The 24,949-nt window shown below is 25.7% G+C and overlaps 1 protein-coding gene across 1 annotated transcript in view; it reads right to left on the reverse strand.

Moving 5' to 3' along the window:
* LOC145836800 (polypeptide N-acetylgalactosaminyltransferase 4-like) overlaps window positions 1–23,947 on the reverse strand; it is a 36,834-nt gene extending 12,887 nt beyond the window's left edge. The window contains exons 1-6 of the mRNA XM_082944573.1: window positions 23,825–23,947; window positions 22,779–22,832; window positions 19,815–20,022; window positions 19,309–19,540; window positions 5,244–5,304; window positions 4,558–4,793 (exon numbers count right to left, since the gene is read on the reverse strand). Coding sequence (XP_082800699.1) covers window positions 4,558–4,793; window positions 5,244–5,304; window positions 19,309–19,540; window positions 19,815–20,022; window positions 22,779–22,832; window positions 23,825–23,947 — 914 coding nt within the window. The remainder of the gene's footprint in view (window positions 1–4,557; window positions 4,794–5,243; window positions 5,305–19,308; window positions 19,541–19,814; window positions 20,023–22,778; window positions 22,833–23,824) is intronic.
* Window positions 23,948–24,949: the final 1,002 nt, after the last annotated feature.

The following is a 24,949-nucleotide window of genomic DNA, read 5'->3' on the forward strand; positions in this document are numbered from 1 at the left end:
AAATGCATTTAAAATGTGCCAGAAATTTATTAAGTAGATTTATTCGCATTAAATATTGATTGACTGCCAAAGCGTGCTACTATGAATATTAAATTGCAAACAACGTAATTGTTAAAGTTATTTTATTTAAAATTGATGCATTCGAATTTGTTTTTAAAAATCTAAAATAAATTTTAAATCTAAAATATTTTTTTAAACTTTTCTTAACTTTACTTTAAAACTGTTTACAAGAAATCGTAGATAGTCTTTTGTTTTGCTATAAAAAATAAAAATAAAATGAATTAGTATACCAACAAATTTCAGAATTAAAAAATAGATAACAAAGCAAATAAGAGTAGGTGCCAAAAAGTTCTACTACGTAGCTTTTTCTCTTTAAATATTAATTGACGGTTAGAAATGCATCTAAAAATCTTTATAAGTTTATATATTTATTTTGATATTTTCATTTCGTAGTTGAGACTTTTATAAAACAAAATAAAAGCTTCAAACTAAAGTTAGTTAAATATAGCCATGGGCTCCCCGTTAGGGCCAACTCTGTCAAATATATTTATGGGCTTTATAGAAAGAAAGGTGGTCTCTAAATACAAAGTAACTTATTATAGATATGTCGCAATTGTTTTGTACTAGGAAAAAATGAGAAAGAGATAGATGAACTTTTTAATGTGTTGAACAAAACACATTCTTCAATAAAATTTACTTCAGAAAAGGAAAACAATGATGAATTAGCTTTTCTTGATGTCTTAGTAAAACGACACAAGAATCAATTTTTGACAACCGTTTTTAGAAAGAATACTTTCACTGGTAACTACTTAAACTTCCATTCTTTCTGTAGCATGAAGAGAAAAACAAATTTAATAAGAACGCTTTGCCATCGAGCACATAAGATCTGTTCAAGCGAATTAATTGATGATGAAATAAAACAGATAAAATTGATATTTAATAAAAATGGTTATCCACAAGAACTTTTTAATAAAACTATAAATTTACATCTAAATAGTTTGAACAAAATAAAGCCAGTAGGGCCGGAGAAGTGCTTGATTCCTTTAGTATTGCCTTATGTCAATAAGAACTCAGGAATGTTAGAAAGAGAGATTTGTAAATTAGTAAGTAGGACGTATCATTCGGCTAAGCCAATTGTTATTTTTACATCGAAACCAATGTTCAGACCTGGAGGAAAAGATCCGATAGCAGAATTTAAACAAAGTATGGTAGTTTACCAGTTTAACTGCTTCTGTGAAGCTAGTTATGTCGGGATGACCTCAAGACAATTTGGCATAAGAATAAAAGAACATATTCCAAAAAGCATTGATGAATTTTGTAAGAGTAAGGAGAAAATTAAATCTATTAGAGTAATAAATGCTTCAAAAAGATCTGCTATTTCTGAACACTTAGTAAATAACCTTGATTGTGCTAGTAATTATAATTTAAAAAGATTTAAAATTGTTAAGAATTGTTTTCATATTTCGGATTTAATTAAACTTGAGGCTATTTGTATTTTATTAAGAAAACCTAAATTGTGTAAACATAAAGATTTTGATTATACTGTTTCGTTGTTTTCTTAAATTGTTTTATAAGTTGTTGCTCTGTTTTATTATTTTTTTTAGTTGCATTGTAATTGGAAGTACTTATGTATTGTTAATTACTCTTTGCTTTATTATTATTAATTACGTTGATTGCATTTCCACTATATAAGTTAGATTTAAAACTTTATTTTTATTGCTTAGTATACAACTGATGAAAGAAGCATGAAATATATTTTGTCCTAAATATTGAGTCTTATTTATACTGTTTGAAATAATTTAGTTAAATATGTTGTTATTTTTGTTCAAAAGTGTAATTGCTACCACATTTAGTTGAACAGTAGTAGCTCTAGTTTTCAATTATTTATATCAAATACTTGAAAACATACAAATAATTATGTACAAAACTATAAATGTAATCAAGTTTCAATTAAACTTTGTTTGCACATCTTTTATATAATGACAAAAAAAAGACTTTATATTGTTTAAAGAAATAAACGATGTAGTAACAAAATAATGAGCTTTATGCAAAATGAAAGTTTTTGAATTTGTTTTTTTTTATTTTGCAACATATTTACATAGTACTCTAATATTCCATTTAAAAGTATATTTACCATCTATAACTTAAATAGTAACTACAAAACTTATAAAAAAAAGTTGAAGTCATCTAATATCTTACAGACCAGGCTAGGACCAAGTTAAAACTTGTTAGTTACTAAACTTGTTACAAAAGTATAAAATATCCAAAAACAGTTATTATGAAAGGTCTGTGAGTATAAAATTGATATTTGATTCGATAAACCTACGAACAATAAAATATTATTCTATTATGCTAACGTAAAAGGTCTGTAAGGACCTGTTAAAAATCAGATTAAGTTGGAAGGTTGGTATCTTAAGTATCCTACGTTACATTTTCGATTGCTGACATTAAACGTAGTATTTTTCACAATTTTGAAATATTGCATTTTTATGTCACAAGACAGCTCAACCGCATGCGTGACTTGTTTTGAAATTTTGTAAAAGTTTAATGGTATTTTAAAAGTAAGTTTTTCTGAAGCGGCTTAAAATTACAATGATTTTAATAAGAAAATGTTATAAGAGTATAACAAAGTTATAAATATTCTCATTAATATCAAAGAGTTTATGGTTAAATAATAACAAGTTATAATTACTGATTATAACAATACGCAGTCTTCAAGGATATTTAAGAAAAAAATTAACACTTAGAATAAATTTAAAATGAAAGTGATTTAATTCAGAATAAAAGTTTGAATATAAATTTTTTTAAATGATTACATTACTAATTAAGCCAAAGTTTTGTTGATAAATTTACAAGTTAAACACACAATAGCTTAAAATCATACCAATTAAAAAGAAACTTAAATTTCAAAAATAAATAGTGAATACACTTTGTATTGAGAGTTCCGGTTTGTAATAAACTTAAAATCGATTGAAAAATAAAAACAATTTTTTAGTAAATAAATGTTGTAAATTCATTGTATACGGAAAAAGTCAAACTTTTTTTTTAGACATTACTAAATTTACTACACTAACTTATCATACACCAAATAAATATTGAGAAAATTCTTTTAAAAGTAAAGTTAGATAAAATTAAGCAAAACATTTCTAAAAATTTAAACTTAAACCATTTACATTCTCATTTTATGTTTATTTTTTCAATAATAAAACTATTTTTTTAAAGTTAGACAACTAAAAACTAGTATAATTTTTATTGTTTTACAAAAACATTTGATGTTAGTCGACACAAAACTTAAAAATTTACAATTTTGTTTGATATTTTAAAATTAGTATTTAAAATTATTCTATAATTATTATTAACAAATCAATCATTTTGATATTTAAAATAAAGTTGCTGCAGAAATAAAAAAAACTCACTATAAAAATTTAAAACTAAAAGAAGGAAAGTTTCTCTCTACGAAGTTTTACAAACAGGAAATAATTAAAAATAGCAACAATGGAAAGAAAAAAGATTTGCACAATAATTTAACTTCAAGTGATTTTTTAATAAATATTGTTAAAAATTAACTTTTAAACAAATTTTCAAATATTTTATCGTTGTATACAGTGTTTCACTTTGTAAAACACTGAGTATACATCATAGTTCATAATTTTTCAATTCAACAACTCGACACACATTTTATATAATGTTATTTTTTAACTTGAGTAATGATTATCACTTATTTAACTATTTAATTTTTATTTTTATCTGTACGTTAAATAAGCAAACAATTTATACAAAAGCCTTTTTTAATAACAAACCTGAGAAAACTTCTGTATTCTAAGTTGATACAAGTTTGCACTATTAAAAGCTTAATCTTAAAATAAACATTAGTCTAGCCTGAAAATAGCAACCTTTTCTATAAAAGCTTTTAAGATAATACATAAATGATGAGATAAAATTTTATGTATCATTTTAAGCTGAGTAACTTTTTAACAGAAAAATTGAAAGTACTTGAGCGAAACAATAAAGTTATATAGAGGAGTGTAAATTGTAAAGTGTAAAATGTATTAAGGAGTTTAGAATTCTATTACAAAACAATTCAAATAAAACACAAGTTTTAAAAAGTTACCTCTAACTTTTTTTTCGAAAAGCTTTTTATTAATTTTAGGATATTTATCTTAATATGATATGATTTAAAGTTTAAATTGATACACCAATTTTATAAGCAAACTAAGAAAAAAAAAAATACGAAAAGTATAAGAATGACAATCTTAAAATAACTTTAAAACTCTTGTTACACATATTATATAGTTTTTAAACATTACTAGTTAATTACTAATTAACAACTACCTTAAACTTTAAAATTATTTTATTTATTTCAAGTTGTATGCTGAATATTTCAAAATAGCAACAGCAAAGTGTACTGTTTCTTAAACACAAGTTAAATTGTATGTAATTCTTAGCATGTAACTTATTTTAGACATTTTAAACTGAAACCACAACAATTTATTACAACATAAGAGGAACATTCAAAACTACTTAAACAATTCAATTTATAAAACTTAATATACAAACCTTTTATGCCTGCTATCTTTTAGCAATCTGTGCACACTTATTTTCTCACTCAACGCGATGTTCACCCCGTACATCGACCACAGCTTCTTTCTCTCCTCCTCATCTTCGTAGGTTTCCATGACAACCGCCTCCCCCAACTCCCCTAATGTACCCCTGACTTCCAGCGGGGGTCGCTGCAGAGCAGGTCGCTTGTAATCTATGATCGTCAGGCTGGCGCTTTTGTCTGAGAGGAGCTCCTGTACAAAAATTAGTCCAATGTTTGTTTTTGTGTTTTAAAATTAAATTTTTGTTGTTAAAAAATGTTAATGAGTACTTGACTTCTGTTTTGGAAGTTTAAAAAGATAAAAAATCAATTTTATAAGTTGTAAATGAAAAACGATATTTTTTTTCAAATAGAGAGTTAATATTTTATAAAATTTATCACAATTAAGGTGTATAATAACTTGGAAATATGTATTCTAAATTATAAAACAAAAGGATTTACGTTTTTTTTTTCAAACACACACAATTCTGACAACAGTCTAAAACAAACACTACTGTTTTTAGTAAAAACCTAAGTAGTTTTACAGTGTAACATTTAAAATACGTTTATACTCAAGAATATATTGAAATTCGACAAAAAATCTTGTATATGAGTGAATTCTAGAAAAATACTTTTGTTTTGTACAAATAAACTTTATTCTTACCTCATTTTCCATAAAAGTTTCGATATTCTTGACCACCATGCCACCGAAAGCCTTCTTGTAGCTGTCGAAGTTCTTGTAGTTGACCAGGAAAAGTATTAAAAGTGTTAATACAATACCAAATGCGAAAAACTTTCTAATTTTCACCTTCATTTACCTTGAATATTTATAAGATTCTAATTGTTCTTTAAAAATAGTTGTTTGTTAGATGTATGTAGTTTACATTAGCTTAATTGAACAGAATTCTGTTAAGATTTTTGTTTGAAAATTTAAGAATTTAATTTGAGACTCTTTCGTTCTATGAAAGGTTTTTGTTGGAACTTTATAGTTTGGCTTAATTAGACAGTGTTTTACTTAAACTTTTTGTTTTGATATTTGTTTCAAAATAGTTCTCAAAGAATGATGGTGCAAATTTGCACTGCAAAATAATTATCAATATTTTTAGTTGAAAATTAAATTATCGTTGATGACATCACTAATGCTATTTTTATTTATTTTAGTCTCCTGGATACCATTAAGTTTCTTAATTGTATCTTTAATTTTCTAAAATTATCGTGTTTCATATGTATGTTTGTTTTTCAAAATATGAAATAAAAGCAAACTTTGGTACTTCTTTTATTTTTATATTTTAGTCGAGTTAAAAACTGCAAAAAGAAAAGTTTAATCAAAATTTGCAAAAAATGCATTCTATACAGACTAGATCAAGTACAACAGAATATATTCTATCAAACATTTCTTTAAAGTAACTAAAAGTTTTAAAATTTTTTTGTAAACTCAGAACGTTTAACAAAAGGGTGTCAGTTATATAACTAAAACTTTCTACATAAAACGAGTTATAACTTTGTCATAAATATAAAAACATTTTAATGACACTACTTGTCATTTTACCAAAACATCTCTCTGTGGATGGTAAACAACTTAAAGTACTCTCCGGGCACAACAGTCAATAGAACAACTTTGTAGTTGAAGAAAAACTAAGAAGTAGCCATAAGTAAAACAAGTTAGTTGCTTAAAAAACCTTTGTCTATTTTTCCATGTCAATTAAAAGCGTTTAACTTGAAACGAAGCACATTGCAAGTTAGCGAACTTTAATCTATAAGTACATATAAAATCAAAAATTTATTATCACAAGAAACTTATTAAATAAACTGCTTTAATTTTATTTTTAAATAAGATAGCTTAAAATAATTTGAGAACATTAAGTTAATTACTTTAAAGTATTTGAAATCTTTCACAAACAAATCAAAAAGAAAAGTTGTAACAGACAGAAATTAGACAATAATGAAACAGTTTATTAAACATTACTGTTTCACAAATAATAGCTTATCTTTAATTTTTTTTAGCTGCAATTTTGCAAACGTTTAGTAGCTATAATTAAAAACAACTACACACCAAACAAAATAAAAAATGAATTAACAAAAACTAACAAGAAGTCATATAAAGGCTAAACTATTTTATCTTAGTAAATAATTAATGAATGTCACCTGCAGACATGCAAATTAAAGGCTTTTAAGTCAAAAAATAACAACTTTCTGAACTCAAAATACTTTAATTTAGTTATTTTTAAACGCTTTCAGTTAATGTAAATAGATGGAAAGTGCTTTTATTTTACTTGAAGCAAACGTAATTAGTAGATAAAAAATGGTTTAAACAAAGACGAATAAGTATACTAATAAAAAACATTAAAATTAATTTGCTTCTTGTTTAATTAAACAAAAATCTCTTGTTAGAGGCAGACATAAAACTTTTAACAAAGTGCCAGATAAAAATCCATTGATTGAGAATTTATGGATAAAACAATGTTCCATGAGCAAGTTTAACACTGTTAATTTATCCAATAAAACAAGATCTTTAAAAAGAAGCATAGACTAAAAAAGTCTACCATCTAACTATCTTTTATTAACAACTTAATCATCAAAACTTAGTGATCAAAAGACTGTAAAACAAGAGATTAGTACTTTTCTGCTTATAATTAGTGATGTACCGGACCCGGATCCGAGCATTTTTTTCAAATTAGAATCCGGCCGGAACCGGATCCGGACTTTTTTTTCAAATTAGAATCCGGCCGGAACCGGATCCGGACTTTTTTTTCAAATTAGAGTTCGACCGGAACCGGATCCGGACCTTTTTTTCAAATTAGAATCCGGCCGGATCCGGATATCAGACAAAAATGGCAATATCCGGCCGGACCCGGATAGTGAGTCCGGTACATCACTAGAATAAACTAGCCTGAGTCAGAATGAGGTTTTTAAAAACTGAAAAAGTAAAGTTTTAATCTAATAATAAATAGAACAGCTAGCCACAAGGTTTACAAAATTAGATGTTATTTACAATTAAAAATCTGAAATCAAGTTCTTGAACAAAATACACTAGAAAATTACAAAATATTGAAAACTGGATCAGCTCAAACTCATTCAAAATATTGAAGAAAACTAGCCTGAGTTTTTATAAAAAACTAAACTAGCCTGAGGCAGTCCAAGATTTTCTAAAATTCTTAAAAATTTTCAAACTAGCAGGGTTGCCACTGTTTGAGTCAATAAAACTAGCTAGAGTGAGTATAAACATGCTTGAGTCAGAATGAGGTTTTTAAAAACTGAAAAAACTACTTTAATCTAATAACCAGTAGAATAGCTAGCAAAGGTTGACAATTTGGTAGTAAAGTTGTGGACTGATTGTTGTACACTTAACTTATAAGTACTACCCATCATAATTAAATCCTACCGTATTTAATTAATATCTAACAAATACTAAATTCTAACTAAGACTACTTTCTATAATCAGACACGAGAGTTTTGAGTGATGAATCTTTTATGTAAAACACAAAAAGAAATACTAGCATATACAAAATTATTAATTACTTTAGTAACACTTTAAAAACTGGAAGCTCTTTAAATCTATATCAAAAGACTTAAAACAAAAAACTAAAAATTAAATTAAACTTTTAGTAAACAAGAAACTGTAAAATTTTTAATAAACTATTAAACTATAAAACTGGCTTAAATATTTAAACAATTAAACATCAGTTGAAATATTCACTTTTAAAAACAAAACACTACTTACAATAACCATCCACAAAAAAGTTCAAGATATTTTGTTGCATCAAGCTGCACACCAAACTAACTAACTGCTTACATATAAACTGCCTGTCATGTTCTGATGTTTTTTTACATCAGTATTTAGTTTGAAAAATTTCGTCATATGATTCTCATTGGCTTGTACATTCAACCGTATTAACTCTAAATATTCTCTGAGCTCAACTTTAAACAATAAATAATTCAAGTATTCATTCCAAAATTTTCAATTTTACAATATATGTAAAAAGTCGCATTTCATGAAATGTTTATTTTATAGTTTAAATGTAAACAAATGTAAATTAGTCACGTGTACAAAATGAGCCAATCACGGTAGTTGTTTAATTTTTACTGACGAAAATGACTCTTATTAATTTACACAGGGTTTGTTTATGAAAAAATACTTTTCAGTATGCTCTTTTTTACTAACTAGGTCCGGGTCCGGCCGGATCTCTTCTAGGATCCGGCTTGACCCGGATCCGGACTTTTTTTTCAAATTAGAATCCGCCGGATCCGGATATCAGACAAAAATGGCAATATCCGGCCGGACCCGGATAGTGAGTCCGGTACATCACTAGTTCTAATCAATACCAGGAATTTGGGAAATATTACTTGGTTTATTTCAAGTATAAAACAAAAATTTTTTCAAAGTATATAATAACCTTTTTATTAACAAGTTTTAGAATTTTTTTACAAGCATCAGAGATGTTAAAATGCTAACAGTTACTATGGTAATTTAGCAATGAAGTGTTTTATTTTTGGTTTGTTTTAAGTTAATATTTTCACGCTTGAGTAAACAAAGCAGAGCTTTTTAACATGTCTGACAAGCATGTATCTTAAAAATAGTTTTTAACTGTTAGACCAGGGGCGTGTCTAGACTTTTTCAAAAGGGGTTCTCAACTATTTTTGTTCTTAATTTACCGCTTAAGTACGCATTTCTTATGCACTGCCAGTTACGTACGCAGTATTTAGCCGAAAAACTTTGTGTTTAAAATGCTTTTTTCTGCTTAGAAATAAATAAAAAACATATAAGTAGTAATGGAAAAATATTATATATTTTTATTTTCTAAACTGTATTAAGTTTAGATAAATTAAAACTAAATGAGCCGGATTAAAATAAATCTATAATAAGATAATTTTTTAAAGTAATTTATTCTATAAAAATTTGAATTTCACTAAAAAAAATTGGTAATTACCTAGAATGATGTCGCACCAATATCAAGCTGAAACTATATTTAATTCAATGTTGTTTTTAACCATAATTATAGGCTTAGAAAACATAAAAAAATCTTACTTATCATAAACCAATAAAATTTAAATATTTAATTGCTTTTATTTTTAAAATAGAGTAAATGATACAATAACTTATAAACATTACTATACTGTAAAATAAAATCAATTCAGTTTTTTAGTTTATAACAAATAAATTTAATTCTAAATACGTATTTATATAGCTTGTTTAAAAAGAAGTATAATTTTAGGTTAGTTATACAAGGCTTAAATTTTTGGTTTTAAGCTTAAAATTATGGTTTAAAAAGATATTAAAGATAATAAAATTTCAGCTTGATATTGGTGCGACATCATCCTAGGTAATTACCAAAAAATGTTAAGACTTTTACAACTAAATTAAAATATCTTTAAATCATGATTAAATGTTTGCCTGACGATGCAGGAATTCTTATAATGATTTTGAAATGTTTCTGAGTTAAAAATTTCAAAAAATCAAGAATTAACTTTGTGGCCAATAAATATACAAAAATAAAACAACTTAAATAAAAATACTGAAGTACTATTAAATGATAAAATAATAAATTGCCATGTGGTAAAGTTGTCTATAGTAGATTTTGAAAACTCTCTGAATTGAAATTTTCAAGGTTTAAATCCAGTTGGTTGACACACAAACAAATAATATAAATGCTAAAAGAATAAACACAACATTATCATATAACAGCATAACACAAAAGCTTCACAAAACATAATTATATAAAATAAACTAACCAAAAAAAAATTTTGTGATTATATTGGATTTTTTTTAAGTAAAATTGTACTTACTAGTTCAAAAACAATACTGTATGAAAAGTTGTTTACACGAAGTTACAATTTATAGTGGGAACTAAAACATCTTAGTAAAAGTTTCCTCGAAAGAAAATGCTACTTTAAAACTTTTACCTATTATGACGTCACAATTGAAATTTTATTTATAATCTATTTCAGCTGGGCAAAATAGAGCATTTTTTGTAAAGGAAACATTTTAATCTTTCAATTTTATAAATTCAACATTCATTAGTCAACGTTTATCAAATGATTAACAGAAAGTCAATAAACAACGTTTTTAGTGTTATTCTAAGATTTTTTTTCTTTTCTATTTTTTCAAGGGGTTCACAGAAAACAGGAAACCAGTCAAAACACGCCCCTGTGCTAGACTATTGAATATAACTTGAAATTATTAAATTGTATACATTTTAAAAGATTTTAATTAGAAAACTTGAGTATATAAAAAAAGATATCAAAAAGAGCTGAAAAATTTAAAATTATTATGTCTTATTTAAAGAATATAAAACAAAAACATTTTTTATTATGCTATTTAAATTTTATAACAAGAACAACCTAAACATATCTATGTTCAAGGTTTTTTAAGTGATTTTTGTTCAAAATTTATCAAATTCTAGTTTTTAACAGTTTATTTAACCTAAATAGCAAAACTTTTAAGTTTTGTTGCAACCCTGATGATAAGTATTTTAGATAATTTAATAATCGAATTTGATATTTACAATTAACTTAAAAAATTAAAAAAAAACTTTTGCTTTGTTGATCATTTAATTAGAATAACATACGTAGAAGTTGTAACTATTTTTTTCTAGTAGCTTTTACATTCAAATTATTTTATTTAACATATAAAAACATAATGAAATTCTGGAAAATTTGTTAACAATAAAACGAATATTTGCATCATTTAAATGAATATTACTTGTTTTTAAACTTTTGTTATAAAAATTATTTGGTAAAATTTTAAAATTTAATACATTTAGTAAAAATATTTATTAATTTTTTTTTTCGGATTTTTAGCAGACACAAAAAATAAGAAAAACTTAACAGTAAGTGTAAAAGTCAACAACTAAATACTACACAAATATTTTAACTATAAATAGATAAAAAATGATTTATTTTTTAATTACACTTTTAATCTCTTCAACTTCAATTATTAAAACATATTTTTTGTATTAGAGAACTTAAAAGTGTATTAACATACCATTGCTTATTGAAAATAAAACAAAATCATTATTTTATAACTATCAATATTAATAATATATTTCAGCAATGTATGCATAAACTTACTGATTGTCTTTTTTTTTAACAAACAACAATTGTAACATTTTAAAACTTATCTTGCAAACTAATCAAAACTACTATAGGCCTCAAGGTAAAGCAGTTGTTTTTACAATTAGAAACTTTCATTCTTTAATTTTTCAACAAGTTACAATTTTCTTTGAATGTTTTCTCTTTTTTCTAACTAAGCAAACTTTAGAGATAATGCTGATAATACAGTTTAAATTAACTATTTATTGTAGGAGCTATTTTGATAAGACACGGTTTGGCTCATTTTTAAATCATTCGTTTATTAAGACAAACAAAACTAAATTGTTTATGATACTATTTACTAACCAGACTCTGGTCAGCTTTATAAACAACTACAGTATAATTTGTAGTTTATTTGTTGATTGGTATACTTAAACTGGGAAATTACTTTAAATAAATTTATGTAGAAACTCCTAAACCCAATTTAAAAAAGATTTTTAGTAATGCTTATTTAAATTTTTTCCAGATCGCTCAAGTTTAAAAATAATTTATTCGAAAGTATATTGTAACCTTATAAATAATAGTTTTGAAAATCTCTACAAGTATGTATTTTAAAATTAGTTTAAGAAAATATTGCTGATTCATCAAATATGCAAATCAGGTTGACCTTAAAGTACACTTTCCATTTTAAACTTTACTTAAATTAAATATAAGACTTTTTTGTTCTTATTGTGTTTAGCAGGCAAAATTTAAATGCTCGCATACTGCGGTTTTACCCTCTGAAGGCCGCAAATTACTATAATTTTGTAAACATCAGTAAATTTTACTCCGCGTACCGTATGTTTTCGTCAACTTCGAACTCTTAGGCATCAAACTTGAGAAGCTTCAAGACATCTATCATTTTTGCCATTATTATTTGTATTTTTGATCATTAATAAAAAATCTAGACTGAACGGACAATCATAAAAGTTAATTTCAACATCTAAGACTGCATAGTGCAGTAAACATTATAAATAAAACTGTTTTCATTTAATTAAATCTTTTAAACGTTTTTAATTTAAAATAAAAGCACATATCTTTTTTTTTAATAATTTTTCTAACTAATTGTTTCTAAGGATATAATAAAAGTTTTCAAATGTTTTCTAACAGTATACAACATTTACAGCCCTTTGAAAAAATTGCTCCAATTTAAACCACGATTGTTGTTATTATATGACGAGAAAAGCTCTTAAAAATTTTTCTTAAAGGCCCAGGCTATAGAAAATACGTTTTGAGTATCCAATCATACTTAACGGAAACAGTTTTAGGTCTAGTCAAGGACCATTTTAATCTTATTTTATTATTTAGTATTTTTCTTACCTTTTGAATGCAAAATGTAAACTCGTGATTGTTATTTTGTTTTTCCGGCAACACTACAAACAATACTTCCGGTTGGACTTAAAATTTAGCTAAATAGTTACTTAGAAACGCTAACTTCAAAAATAAGATTTTATAGTAGATATTATAGTTGTTAAGAAGCATTGCTTTTTTTTTTACTCAAGCATGCAGTTTTCATTTAAACGAAACAAAAACATATACACCTCACTGCTAAATTGACATAACAACTGATAAAATTTGACAACTCTGGAAAGAATTGGTTTATTGCGGAAATCAGATCCAATTTTGTTAATTTTATTATCATAAATGCCTGCCTTTAATTCAGGTGTTAGTCAAACGGTTCAAAAATTTTATAGTGTATTTTTTTTCTAATTAGATCGTCAAGTGTTTAATTTTGTGAAAAAAAATTGTTCAAAATTTTATTATAGTCTGCTACTACCTTGCTTCTATAGTTGCTAACGCAACGTTTTCGTAGAAAATTGATTTTAGATTTATAAAGTGCTTGCTTTTTTTCACGTTTGGGTTGAACAGAATGTTAAAAAATATTTTTTTATCGATTTAACTATTACCTTTTTAATTTTTCTTAAGATCAATTTGTATTTAAAACAAACTGAATTTAGATGATTTTGGTGAGTCTGGCCAATATTTCAAAAAGAATCTTTGTTGCTGATAAGTTATTTCAGTTTTCCACTAGTTTTTTAATGGCATATTTTTCAACTTTTATAACAATCTATTTATACGTACAACTGTATAAGAGCAAGATTGGTAAATTAAATTTAAGTTATAACATCATAAAAAGTTAACAGATGTTCAACTTCTTACTTTTATAAAACTTTGTTTTTAAAATACATAGTGTATAACATGTAGTAGATAAGTTTTTTTTGTTTATATATTTAATAAAACTTGCTCTGTTTTATTCATACTTGTAAATAAAAACGTCGAAGACTAGTAGGTGTTTTAATTAGCTAAAAAATAAAAAAAATATCGGTTATTTTTAAGTTAATAAATCAAAATAATATAAACTTCAATTTTAAAATAGTTAGTCAACTCTATTACCTTTTACAATATTTTTAAACCTCATAAGTTTTAACTTTTGTATGCTCCTTTATATATGTTAATTAACTTAGTATCTTTTTTTGTATAATAAAATCCTTATACTATACTTTCGTCTATTTATTGATAAATTCAATATTGTAAACTATGTATTGTTGTTTAAATAAGATAAATAATTTAGGATAATAAGAAGAAATATTTACATGTCTCACAATATAAATTAAAATAAACCATTTATTTGTTAGAAGCTATAAAAAGTCAGCCAATCGATTAAAAAAATTAAAATTATTTTAAGCTATGTAAAAAGTATTATCTATAAATTAAAATCTAAGGAGCTTACTAAGCCCTGTCTGCAAGTCTTATTCTAGTTTATTTACAATATAAAAAAAATGTGAAAACCCTGGTTAGTTTATATTGTTAAGACTGAACAAGTGAAAAAATAAGTATATTACTTCAACATTAACGGAAAAATTTAATTTATCATTTATTAACTTAAAATCAAAATAAAAATAAACTTTAATTTTATCAACTGTTGAAAGGATTTATATAGTTTTACATCAAAAATAATGAATCTAGACAATTTTTTTTTTCAATAATTAGATAAAGTCCAATATTAGACTAAATCAAATATCAACATTTACATTTTACACTAAAAATATTTAATCAAAATACCCTCTCCAGACTATAGCTTCAATAGATATAAAGGTTTAATAAATGTTTTCTAAAAATACTTTTTTGGGTTTAAAAATTAAAAATAAAAAATCAGAGTATCTTAAGCCGGCTATAAACCCGTTAAAAAATCTTTTATAAATAGTACTAAATAGTTTTTAGAATAAGAGTTTAAATATTTAACCCATCATTTTATCAAAAAAAAAAGAAAAGAGCACAAACTAAAAATAAAAGTTAGTTACAACATTTCAAAAAATGAAAGTAAATTTTGAAACAGCATTATTATAACCAGCTATAATAAACGCTTATGTGATTTAAGCCGTAGTAATTGATATGCTTTCGTGCACTTCAATTGTCGTGCGTTTAAGTAAAACAGATGACTAGATAAACATACATTGATTGCCTTCTAAAATATATCGTGGTAGTTGCAGTTTTGACGTAACTTAAGCTGTTTTGAAGTTAGTAAAAACTCGAGAAAAGAAGGACTAATTAAGATAACGTAACACTTTTAGATTTGGTTTTATAATATATAGGTTACTAATTTGTTAGTGCGGTTTTATTTTGTCTAAAAGTAGACAAACATAAATGCGCACCTATTAAAGTTTGATAGTTAATAAAAAAGCAATCACTATTTTACAAAAAAAGGGTTAGGTTAACAATGATAGTAAAGAAACACATAAAAAAGTATCACAAAAAAAATAAATCAGAAAGAAAAATAAACTAATAAAAAATACAGACCGAGGGTAAGGGTTAGGGTTAGTAGTGGTAGTAAAAACAAAAACTTAATAAATCGTTTAGGAGACGTTTTTTTTAATCATAAGCTGTTCTTCGGCGACTTAATCACTTTAGTTAGTATACTGGAGAATATGTTTAGATAACAACTTAAATAATATTTTAAATGATATTTAAAATTAAAAACAACTGGTAACTTATAAGAACAACGTTTAATAAACAGTATTCTATAAAAAATGTTAGTTAAAAAGACATATTAAAATAAGTAGAATTGCATAAAAAGTCAACGAAGCTAAAAAATTACTTAATAACTTGGTACTTTCTTTTGATACTTAAAGTAACAAAGTGTTTAATACAGTCTATTCGCTTTTTGATGTTCCAACTGAAGGGTACAATCCAATTTAAAGTAGAAGGATATTAGTACAATGTCATCAACAAGAGTTAATCTCTAAACTGTCTTTACTGACGCTAAAGACTGTACTTGTATCAATAATCTGTCCTTATGCAATCATCATAATAACTTATTCAAATTCAAACTTAGCATTGCTTTTAAATAGTTTATTTATAAACAAATGTTAACTCTTACTTATAAATCAGGGAAAATTCACGACTTTCAGTGCATATTTAACTTTAAATTTTATAAATTTAATAAACTTTTAATGATATAAGATTTTTCTATAAAATAAGCGTAAAGTTCAATATATACAGTTTTTTTTTATAAACTTAATACTTTTTTGTATGTTTGAGGCAAATTTGGTAATCACTTTCAAAAAAGATAAATAAGGTAATAATCCTCCAAAAATAGCAAAGCTATAAAAAAAAGGAATAAGAACGTCTTGTCTGTATAATGTAGCTTGACTTTACTTTGAGTCCGGATATGACAACATTGAACTTATTGTCATAGCAACTAGTATTAATATCTTGTCATTTTTTAATAAAAAAGAAGACGTTTTATACTTTTGATACTTTTTGACAAATATGTTTGTATGCTTTCAATTTTATAAAACTGTAAAGCTCTTCGGTTGTTATCATTATGTTTGCTATATGTTTTTACTAAATACGAATTAAAATAATTTCTATCTAAAAACAAAGTTGTATTAAAATATTTAGGGATGTTAAAACTAAACACATAGCGCAATTTTGTTCAGAAGATGGAGATGGAAAGGTCATAAAAAGCAGATGATCAGAAAAGATAAACCAGATAGGCAAGAGCGGAAGTAGCAAAGAGATAGGGGAAAATGGAATCCGAAAAAGAAGATTTTATTTTGGTGATGCTAACTGCAGATTTACATGAAGTGTTTTGACAAAAAAAGTAAAATACTTAAAAGTTTAATTAGGTTTAAACTGAGGTAACATAATGAGCATAATTAGTTTTTTTAATGAATCCAAGGACTTTTACAAAAGAAAGTTTTAATTTAGTGGTCGACAACACGTGTCCCACGAGCCAACTGCGGTCTTCAAAGAATCTCCGGCCCACGAGAATGCTTTTAATATAAACGGGTTGCGACTTTGAATTCATGAGGTAATTCTATTGCCTGCAAGTATGTTGATCTGGCACACTAAATAACTTGTTCAACTTTATATAAGAGAATTAGTATAGTTATTTGTAAATCTAACAATGCAAAGCTTTTAGTAGTAACTACCAATTACAGTAAGTTTTAAAGTGTTTCTATTTTTGTTGCCTAACAAAATTAAGCAAATATCGTAAAAAAAATTAATTTCACCTTTTTTGATTTATATTTGATTTAAAAAACTAACACAACAAAAAGTACCTGAACTAATACTTTTAGGACACAATTATTATTAATGTCATAAAAACTGGTGGGATATTCATTCAAAATCATCAGTAAAAATAGTTTTGGTCTAAGTTTTTTTATGAAGTTTAACGAAGAATCTATAGAAGTTTTAAACTTTAATCCCTCAATCTCTATTAACAAAATATAGAAAAAACATTTTGTAACTTAATTGAAAATCAATAAAATAAAATCAAGTTGTATAAAGACCGTATGACATCAATTTTACTTTATTCATCTCTTTGTTTAATTTATACACATTTAAGCTCGTTTGTATGAGTGCTAGGGAATAGTTAATTAGTTAGACTACTAAGCATAAAATATTAGTTTATTCGACAGCTATATGAGTGGGTAGCTATCAAATTTGCACGATCGTACAAAATTTCACGAGGGGACAAAATTGCACAAGTGCACAAAATTGCACGAATATACTTTTGCACGAGGGGATAAAATTGCACGGAGACATTTTTGCACGAGTTAATTTTTTCTTAATTTTATTTAATTTTTTGATATTTTTTTTCACTATCACTGGTACCCCTAACCCTTACCCTCGGTTGATAGCTTTTGTTTTTAACTTTTTTTTTTTTTGTTATATTTTTATTTTAAATTTTACTATCACTGTTACCCCTAGCCCTTACTCTCGGTCAGTAACCTTTTGTTTATTTTTTTCTGTATTTTTTTGCTCTCATGCGAAATGTAATTCGTGCAAATTGGCTCTATGCATTTCTGTGCATTCATGCATTTGAGACCCGTTCCCATATTAGGATATGGACAAGAAACGCAGTTTTACCTTTCAATAATAAGCCCAATATGTATATCTAAAACTCAGACTGACTCGTGTACCAGACTAAAACTAGGTAATTTTAAATGTGTAATTGATACTAAAACTGCGGCCCGCAAAGATGCTTCAATTCAAAATTTGGCCCATAAGTACCTCAGGCCAGCCGACACCTGTTTTAATTTATATTTTAAACTTTAATGTTCATTTTTAAATAAAATATTATCAGTAAATGGAATATAAAATTTAATACTTCAACATTTTTAAAAAAGATGACGATTGTACAAACGATGTATTGAAGTGATTTAAAATATTTTTATTAGACTTTTTTACAATGCTAAAAGTATTTAGTTAAACAAATCGTTGTATTTTTACATTTTTGTTATTCTTTAGAAAGTATTTAAAATTTGAAATATTACTAGCATTATGCATTTTGTTTTTTACATTACTATCAACTATTAAGTCATGCAATTTAAAATTATGTATAACAATTATTGATCGGTACGATAAAAGTCTGTCTGTCTGTGTTGCAACAAAACATGTAAATTTAAAAGTTAATAAAAGTGAAAGACTGAATTATAAAAATTTAATTTTTACTATACGAACCTTATTGATTTACACTTAAAAATATATTTCCTCATCTTTAATTTTTATGATAACATATAGTGATTGAAACATATGTCTGAGAACTATCATTTTTAACGAAATTATTAAACTATCTCTAAAGCAAAAACGTTGGATTTCAAACAGCATAAAAGTTTTAGTTTTTGCCTCAAACTAGTTACTTATTTCGTCTAGTCTAGCATAACATCATCCGAGTAAGTCTAAAATTTAAGCTAAAATATATTCTTTTAGCATGATAGTTTTGTGCCAAAAATAAAAGTTTATAAAAAACTAAGGTAGAATATACAGTTAAAAATATATAATTTAGGAAAGTTTGAATATATATTTAAACTATTAGAAGTTTGCTTTTGTTTCTTTCTAATAGACAATGATAAAAAGGTATTTATATTTAATCATAGGTATGAGACTTATAAATTAACATTTAATCAGAAAAAAAAACTTATTATTGTACAATTGTAACTTAAAAGTGCAAAAACCTTCAGATAGTCTTAAATACAACACATATAACAAAATTATAAACATTTTCATAAACTTTTTATTCACAAAATTAAAGCAAAAGATTCAATAAATAAACACAGAAGCAGAAAGCTCCTAATAGTCTTACAAAGATGTTGCTAATAGAGTACAAAATGAATGATAGCAAAACAGCTAGTGCCGTCAATAAAAGATAATACCTTATATCTTCAAACGTAAGTAGTTTATCATTAGCAGCCTTGTACTTCTCAGGATTTTCCGCCAACTTTTCAGCTATTTCCTGCTTCAACTCAGGAAACAGCTCACCGAACTGCTTATCATCACTGCAGTGACGTAACGACTTTAGTGCCAGTTGTTTCTTGTATTCTTCTGATCTGATCATTGCTCCTGTATCAAAGTGACTAGCATTGTCAACCATGAAAGATAACAAACCTGTAAAAATTTTATATACGAACAATCGGAATATTATGTTAGACAACTTTTCTAGTTGTCGTAAAGAAATCAAAACTTTTTGAAAGTTATGTTCACTAAATAAAACTATGTGAAAACAAAATTAGGTAAGTATAAACTAATTTAAGCAGATGATACTGCCACAAAAAAGAAGATCTAGAATAATGTAAGATACTTTGTTTAAGTTTAAATGGTTCCTGAACACTTAATAATATAATTATTTACACTACCAGTTAAAAACATTTATAATTCGTACCATTAATTAAGGTGCCTATATTCCAAGCAGGGTTCCATGAACTCTGCTGAAAGTCGGTCATTGAGATGCACAGATATCTGTTTGGTTTAAATCTACCGCTAGGCGTAATCATCCAGATTTTTGGTGCTCCCAATGGGTAATTTTGTGGAAAGTTAAGTACTCCGTGGTAATATCCTCCTTCATATGGAGTGTTAGTAGGCCCTTCTACCTGCAAAGTTATCATATGCTTATTTAGTTTATCAGCCTTAATTCGTTTATAGCAATTGAACTTGCAGTTAACTTAATCCAAATATTGAACGCTTGATGGTAATAATTTCCGGTAGACGAACTATATGAATAATTATAATTTTTCTTAAAGTCCGTTCTAAATTAAGTTTCTATAAAAAAAGCTCTATATTAAAAAAAAATGTTTCTAGTGAAAATTTAAAAGTCCATTTAAAACAGAACTTAAAATATTTTAAGTAATTAATATATTTTTATTACTCTACGGGAGTCTGAGAAACTTAAAAAAATTAAAAAAAAACTTAATTTTACATAAATATTGATAAGTTTTGAGTTTGATGTATTCTAATCATAAAGTATATAATTGTAATATTTTTTAAGAGGATTTAGTAAATATGTATAATTATACAATTGAGAAAGGTTTTAAGTAGTGATCAACCATATCCAATATGGGGACTCGGATTCAGCCAAATCTTATATTTTAAAACAAGATTAGGACTTATATCCGGCCGAATCATAATTTCAAATAAGATTAGGATTCAGATCCGGTTCAGACTTCTTTAAACTATTTTAATTTTACCCAGTTGTTTGTCATAAGTTAAATGAAATGTAAAACTAAATAATAATTTTGCACTGGAGTTGATAAAACGGTGCTTTTTCACACTTATAAAAGTATTGTCAACTTTGATTTAGAATTTTGCAAACAATATTAAAACTATGAAAAACTGTTTTTGCTATACTCTCAAATTATTAAGTACATAGTTAAGCGTTTAATCTCAGCTTTTCGGATACCGCTCTAAATTATTAGTCATGTGCTTAGTTTTTTATGTTTGCTTGTGAACCTATTTCGGATCAAATAACATTTTGGCTTTTTTCTTACGAAAATATAAAAAAACATTCTTGTAAGTTATTTAACTTCTTTCATTTTATATAGAATACCCTCAGATCACCTCAGTTCAGTGAAATCTTACCTGCATAGCTCAGACCTCACGACAATTTTTTCAAAACATCTCTATTAAGGTTATTTTAAAAACTTATGACATTTATTATATTGTTATATTTATAGAGTTTTTTGTGGGAGATCTAGTTTACAAAGACCATGTAATTATTTAAATTATCCATGGTTGGCTTAATATGGTTTAAAGTCTCAATTTAGATTTTATTGATTATTTTTTAATTTGTGTCATAAATGATTTGTTACAAGGAATCTAGGACTCGTATATTTTATTTTACTTTTTTCCTAACTTAAAAAAAAATATCATGTTATTGTGTCTTTTTTGGAGAGCCTATTAGTAAAAGAAAAAAAAATCAGTTATAAATAGGTTGGTTTTTTTTTTGAGATTTATTATATAAAAGTAAACTATTTATACAAAGAAAAAATAAACAAATTTACATATGTAACCTTAAAGCACATGCTTGCATACTTTTAGCTTTATAGTTTCATATTAATATTTTTTTTACATATTGATTTAATAATTTTAATCTATGACATATATGTTATAACTTCAATCATTTTAATATTTTATCTGCAAAAAATGTTCTAAATATAAGAAATCAATCAAAAAATATCTTAATTAAGTTTTTATAACTATTTTTTTGATGTTCTATTTTTTGTAGTGAAAGATTGTTTTGTAAACAAAATCTTAAAATAGTAGAAGTTATATCATTCTATTTAGCAAGAAGTGGAGACCTTCAATAGTTATTTATCTTTAAATTATATATTTTTTTAACTGCTAGTTGGTTGAATAAAAATTTTAAGTGAGTTTGGCATGGCCGAGAAACAAAGGTAAACAAAATGGCCAAAACATTTGTAATTACATTCAGGATATGTTTAGTAATTGAAATATTATCTGGGATCATGTTCACGTTTTTTTAAGAGACAATGCAAGAAACATTAAGAAGCACAATAAAACAGAAAAGTCTTGCTTCGTCTTCAAGACGTTGATACAAGGTTGAACTGAACATATATTATGCTTGAGAGACTGAAAACTCTAAAAATAGCTGTCCAGTACTATGTGGCTAACTATAAAAACGATAAAGATTCGATTATTACATTCATTGTTAATCACACCATTCTATTGCTCAAACCTTTTTTTTTTGCAACAAAGGAGTGTGGTAAAAACAATGCATTGCTCTCAAGCGTGATCCGGCATGCAAAATCACTTACAAAACTTTTAACACCAATTAAAATTCAGAAGAACTGTCAAATGTTTGTAAAACTTTTGCAAAAATTACAGGAAAAAACTTGCAAAAAAACGTTGGCAGCGTTTTATTCGGGACGAATCTAGTAAATTTTTTATTGTCCTCCCCTATTTTATCCCAATAAAAACAACTTAAAATAAATGACAACAAATCACTACTAGTCACAACAGCTGTTGATACAAGATATCGACTTTCCGCTTTCCCTCCTTACCTCAAAAATAATATTTAAGAGCAGCTAAAATATTATTCTAAGAAGCATATTTCTTTCTAGGCTGTTCAAAAAGGTGATGCTCCTATATTGCTACAAGAAAAACCAAAATCACAAAACTCTGTAAATTTTCATTAAAAGAAATTTCCAAATTACTATTCTTCGTTTAAAATTGAATCATACACAGCTACAGAGGATGACGAGCAACAGGATTCTACTGAAAAGAAATTTGAGCAGAAAAAAAGGGTTTTATGCTAAATAAAATTTGAATGCACAAAATGAAGAGGATAAAGTTTTAAATTGATGGAACTTGAACAAGACAAAATACCCACATCTTGCCAGCTTTGCAAGGAAACATCTTGCTGCTCTTTTATCTTCTTTGTATTCTGAAAGACATTTTTTTGACGATCGAAATTTATAGGAGAAAAAGCGTAATTGCTTGTTTCCAAATACAGGAAAATTGTTTTATTTCTCCACCACAACTAGAAAAAACACAATAGTCTTTTGTAGCATAAAAGTACATCTTTGCAATTTTAGTTCGTTTTATATTTCAAACTGTTGCTAAGAATAATCTATTATTTATTTTTGTAATGGTAGAACAATAAACCTATTCTTCTGTTAGGCCTTTACTGTAGTTTGTTATATTTTTAAATTTATTACGGTTCAATGATAGTTTCAATACCACTTTGTTTGATAAATAAAAACACTTCTTAAAGTTTTTGTTTTAATTCGTTAGTGGTCACAATAAAAACTAACTCATAAATTAAACGTTAAGTGTTTTAAAACTGTTTGTGATTTGCTCACTGCTTTAAGCATGTATTAAAGTCGATAATTTATTTATTTTGCATAACAAAAATACATGTTAACTTTTAATGTTGCTTACATGGATATAAAATGTTTAAAAATAAGTTCTCGTGTATGTAACTTAGTTTTTTTTCAGCAAGACATTCGTTTTTTTTAAACTAAATTATTCTTAAAATTGATTTGTTTATTAGTAGTTAAAATATTGTTTAAACTTAGTTTTGCAAACAACTAATAGTATAATTAGCATTTTTTATTTTAAAACTTGTATTGTATTTACATAACAAGCGACTTAGATCTTTAAGAATCCAATTATTAAAAAAAATCGGATCTGAATTAGGCCGAAACATAATTTGAAACAAGACTCGGATTCACTATTGGCCGAATTTTTCGAACATATCTTGGAATTGGTGCATCAATAATTTTTAGTAAATGAATAAAAATTATAAAGTAGTGGAGAAACATTTTTAACACGAGCAAAAAAAACTCATTGTTAAAAATAAGTGTAAAGTTAAAGTAAAAAAAAAACTAAGTATTGCTTTTTAGTTAAAGATAGCACAACATAAATATAACTTACGCAGAAATGAAACTCAAGCATATTGTCTTCCAATGGTTTTATATCTCTTACAAATGGAATAGGATTCTTTTTAAGTTCTAGAAACTCTTTTTGCAATCTTTTAATAGCTTTTGGCGAAGCCATGTCTAAATACTTAGTATATTTCTGAAAGAAGTTAAAATGATTTTAAACTTATTTTAAGTAAAAACTACTTAAAGTATAATCGTGTTTTGTATTATACAATAAATGTTTAAGCATTAATCTAAAAAGTTTTGAAACCCTGTGTGATACATTTATTTATTTAGTATTAACTGTTTTGACAAATAATAAAAGCTGTCTTAAAATTTAGGTAATCCAAATATTCAAACAAAAGACTTTTATTTAGGACAACATACACATATAATACTTTTTTAATTGGAAAATGTTATGAGAAATCTACAAAAAACTATCAATTTTGTATATTCATATAACTTAAAAAGCTTAATTTAAGTATTGTTTATAGAACGACAAAAGTTTGCTCAAAATATTTAATCCTAGGAGCTGGTGTATAAAGGAACATTTCAATAAGTTGATCAAATTCGACAGTAAATATTTATATTAAAGCATAACTAAGAAATTCCTAAGTAAAGCACTTGAATTTGCTACCAACTTTAAAACAGTCACAAAACAAGAAAATTCAGTAGAATTCAAATAAAAGAACACATTGATGCTTTGAAAGAAAAAGGCTACAAATATGACATAAGTTATACAAAAGTATACAAAGAAATAACTATAAAAAAGATAAAGGAAAAAGAAAATGCATCTGGTTTATCCCTACATATTGCTGTTCAGTTATATCAAGTGTAGGAAGTAAGTTCTCAAAAATAGTTAAGAAAAATTTTAGCAAAGTAAGCAATCTAAACAAGTATACTAACAGTAACTGCATAAAAGTAGTTTGTGTAACACTTTTTTATAAATATATACTAGAAAACATCTATTATAAATAGAATAAAACAGATACTAATTCTAATTAAAGAAAACCTACTCAATAAATTAAATTTTATAATCTTTTTTTTTAGTAAAAAATTGTATAATATGTAAAACTTGCTAGTTTAGGATTTGAAAAGTATATTAAAATTTATTGACACTATTCAACTATAAAAGCAA

This window comes from Thalia democratica, chromosome 5 (genome assembly GCF_965202585.1).
Source record: "Thalia democratica chromosome 5, ktThaDemo2.hap1.1, whole genome shotgun sequence".
NCBI lineage: Eukaryota > Metazoa > Chordata > Thaliacea > Salpida > Salpidae > Thalia > Thalia democratica.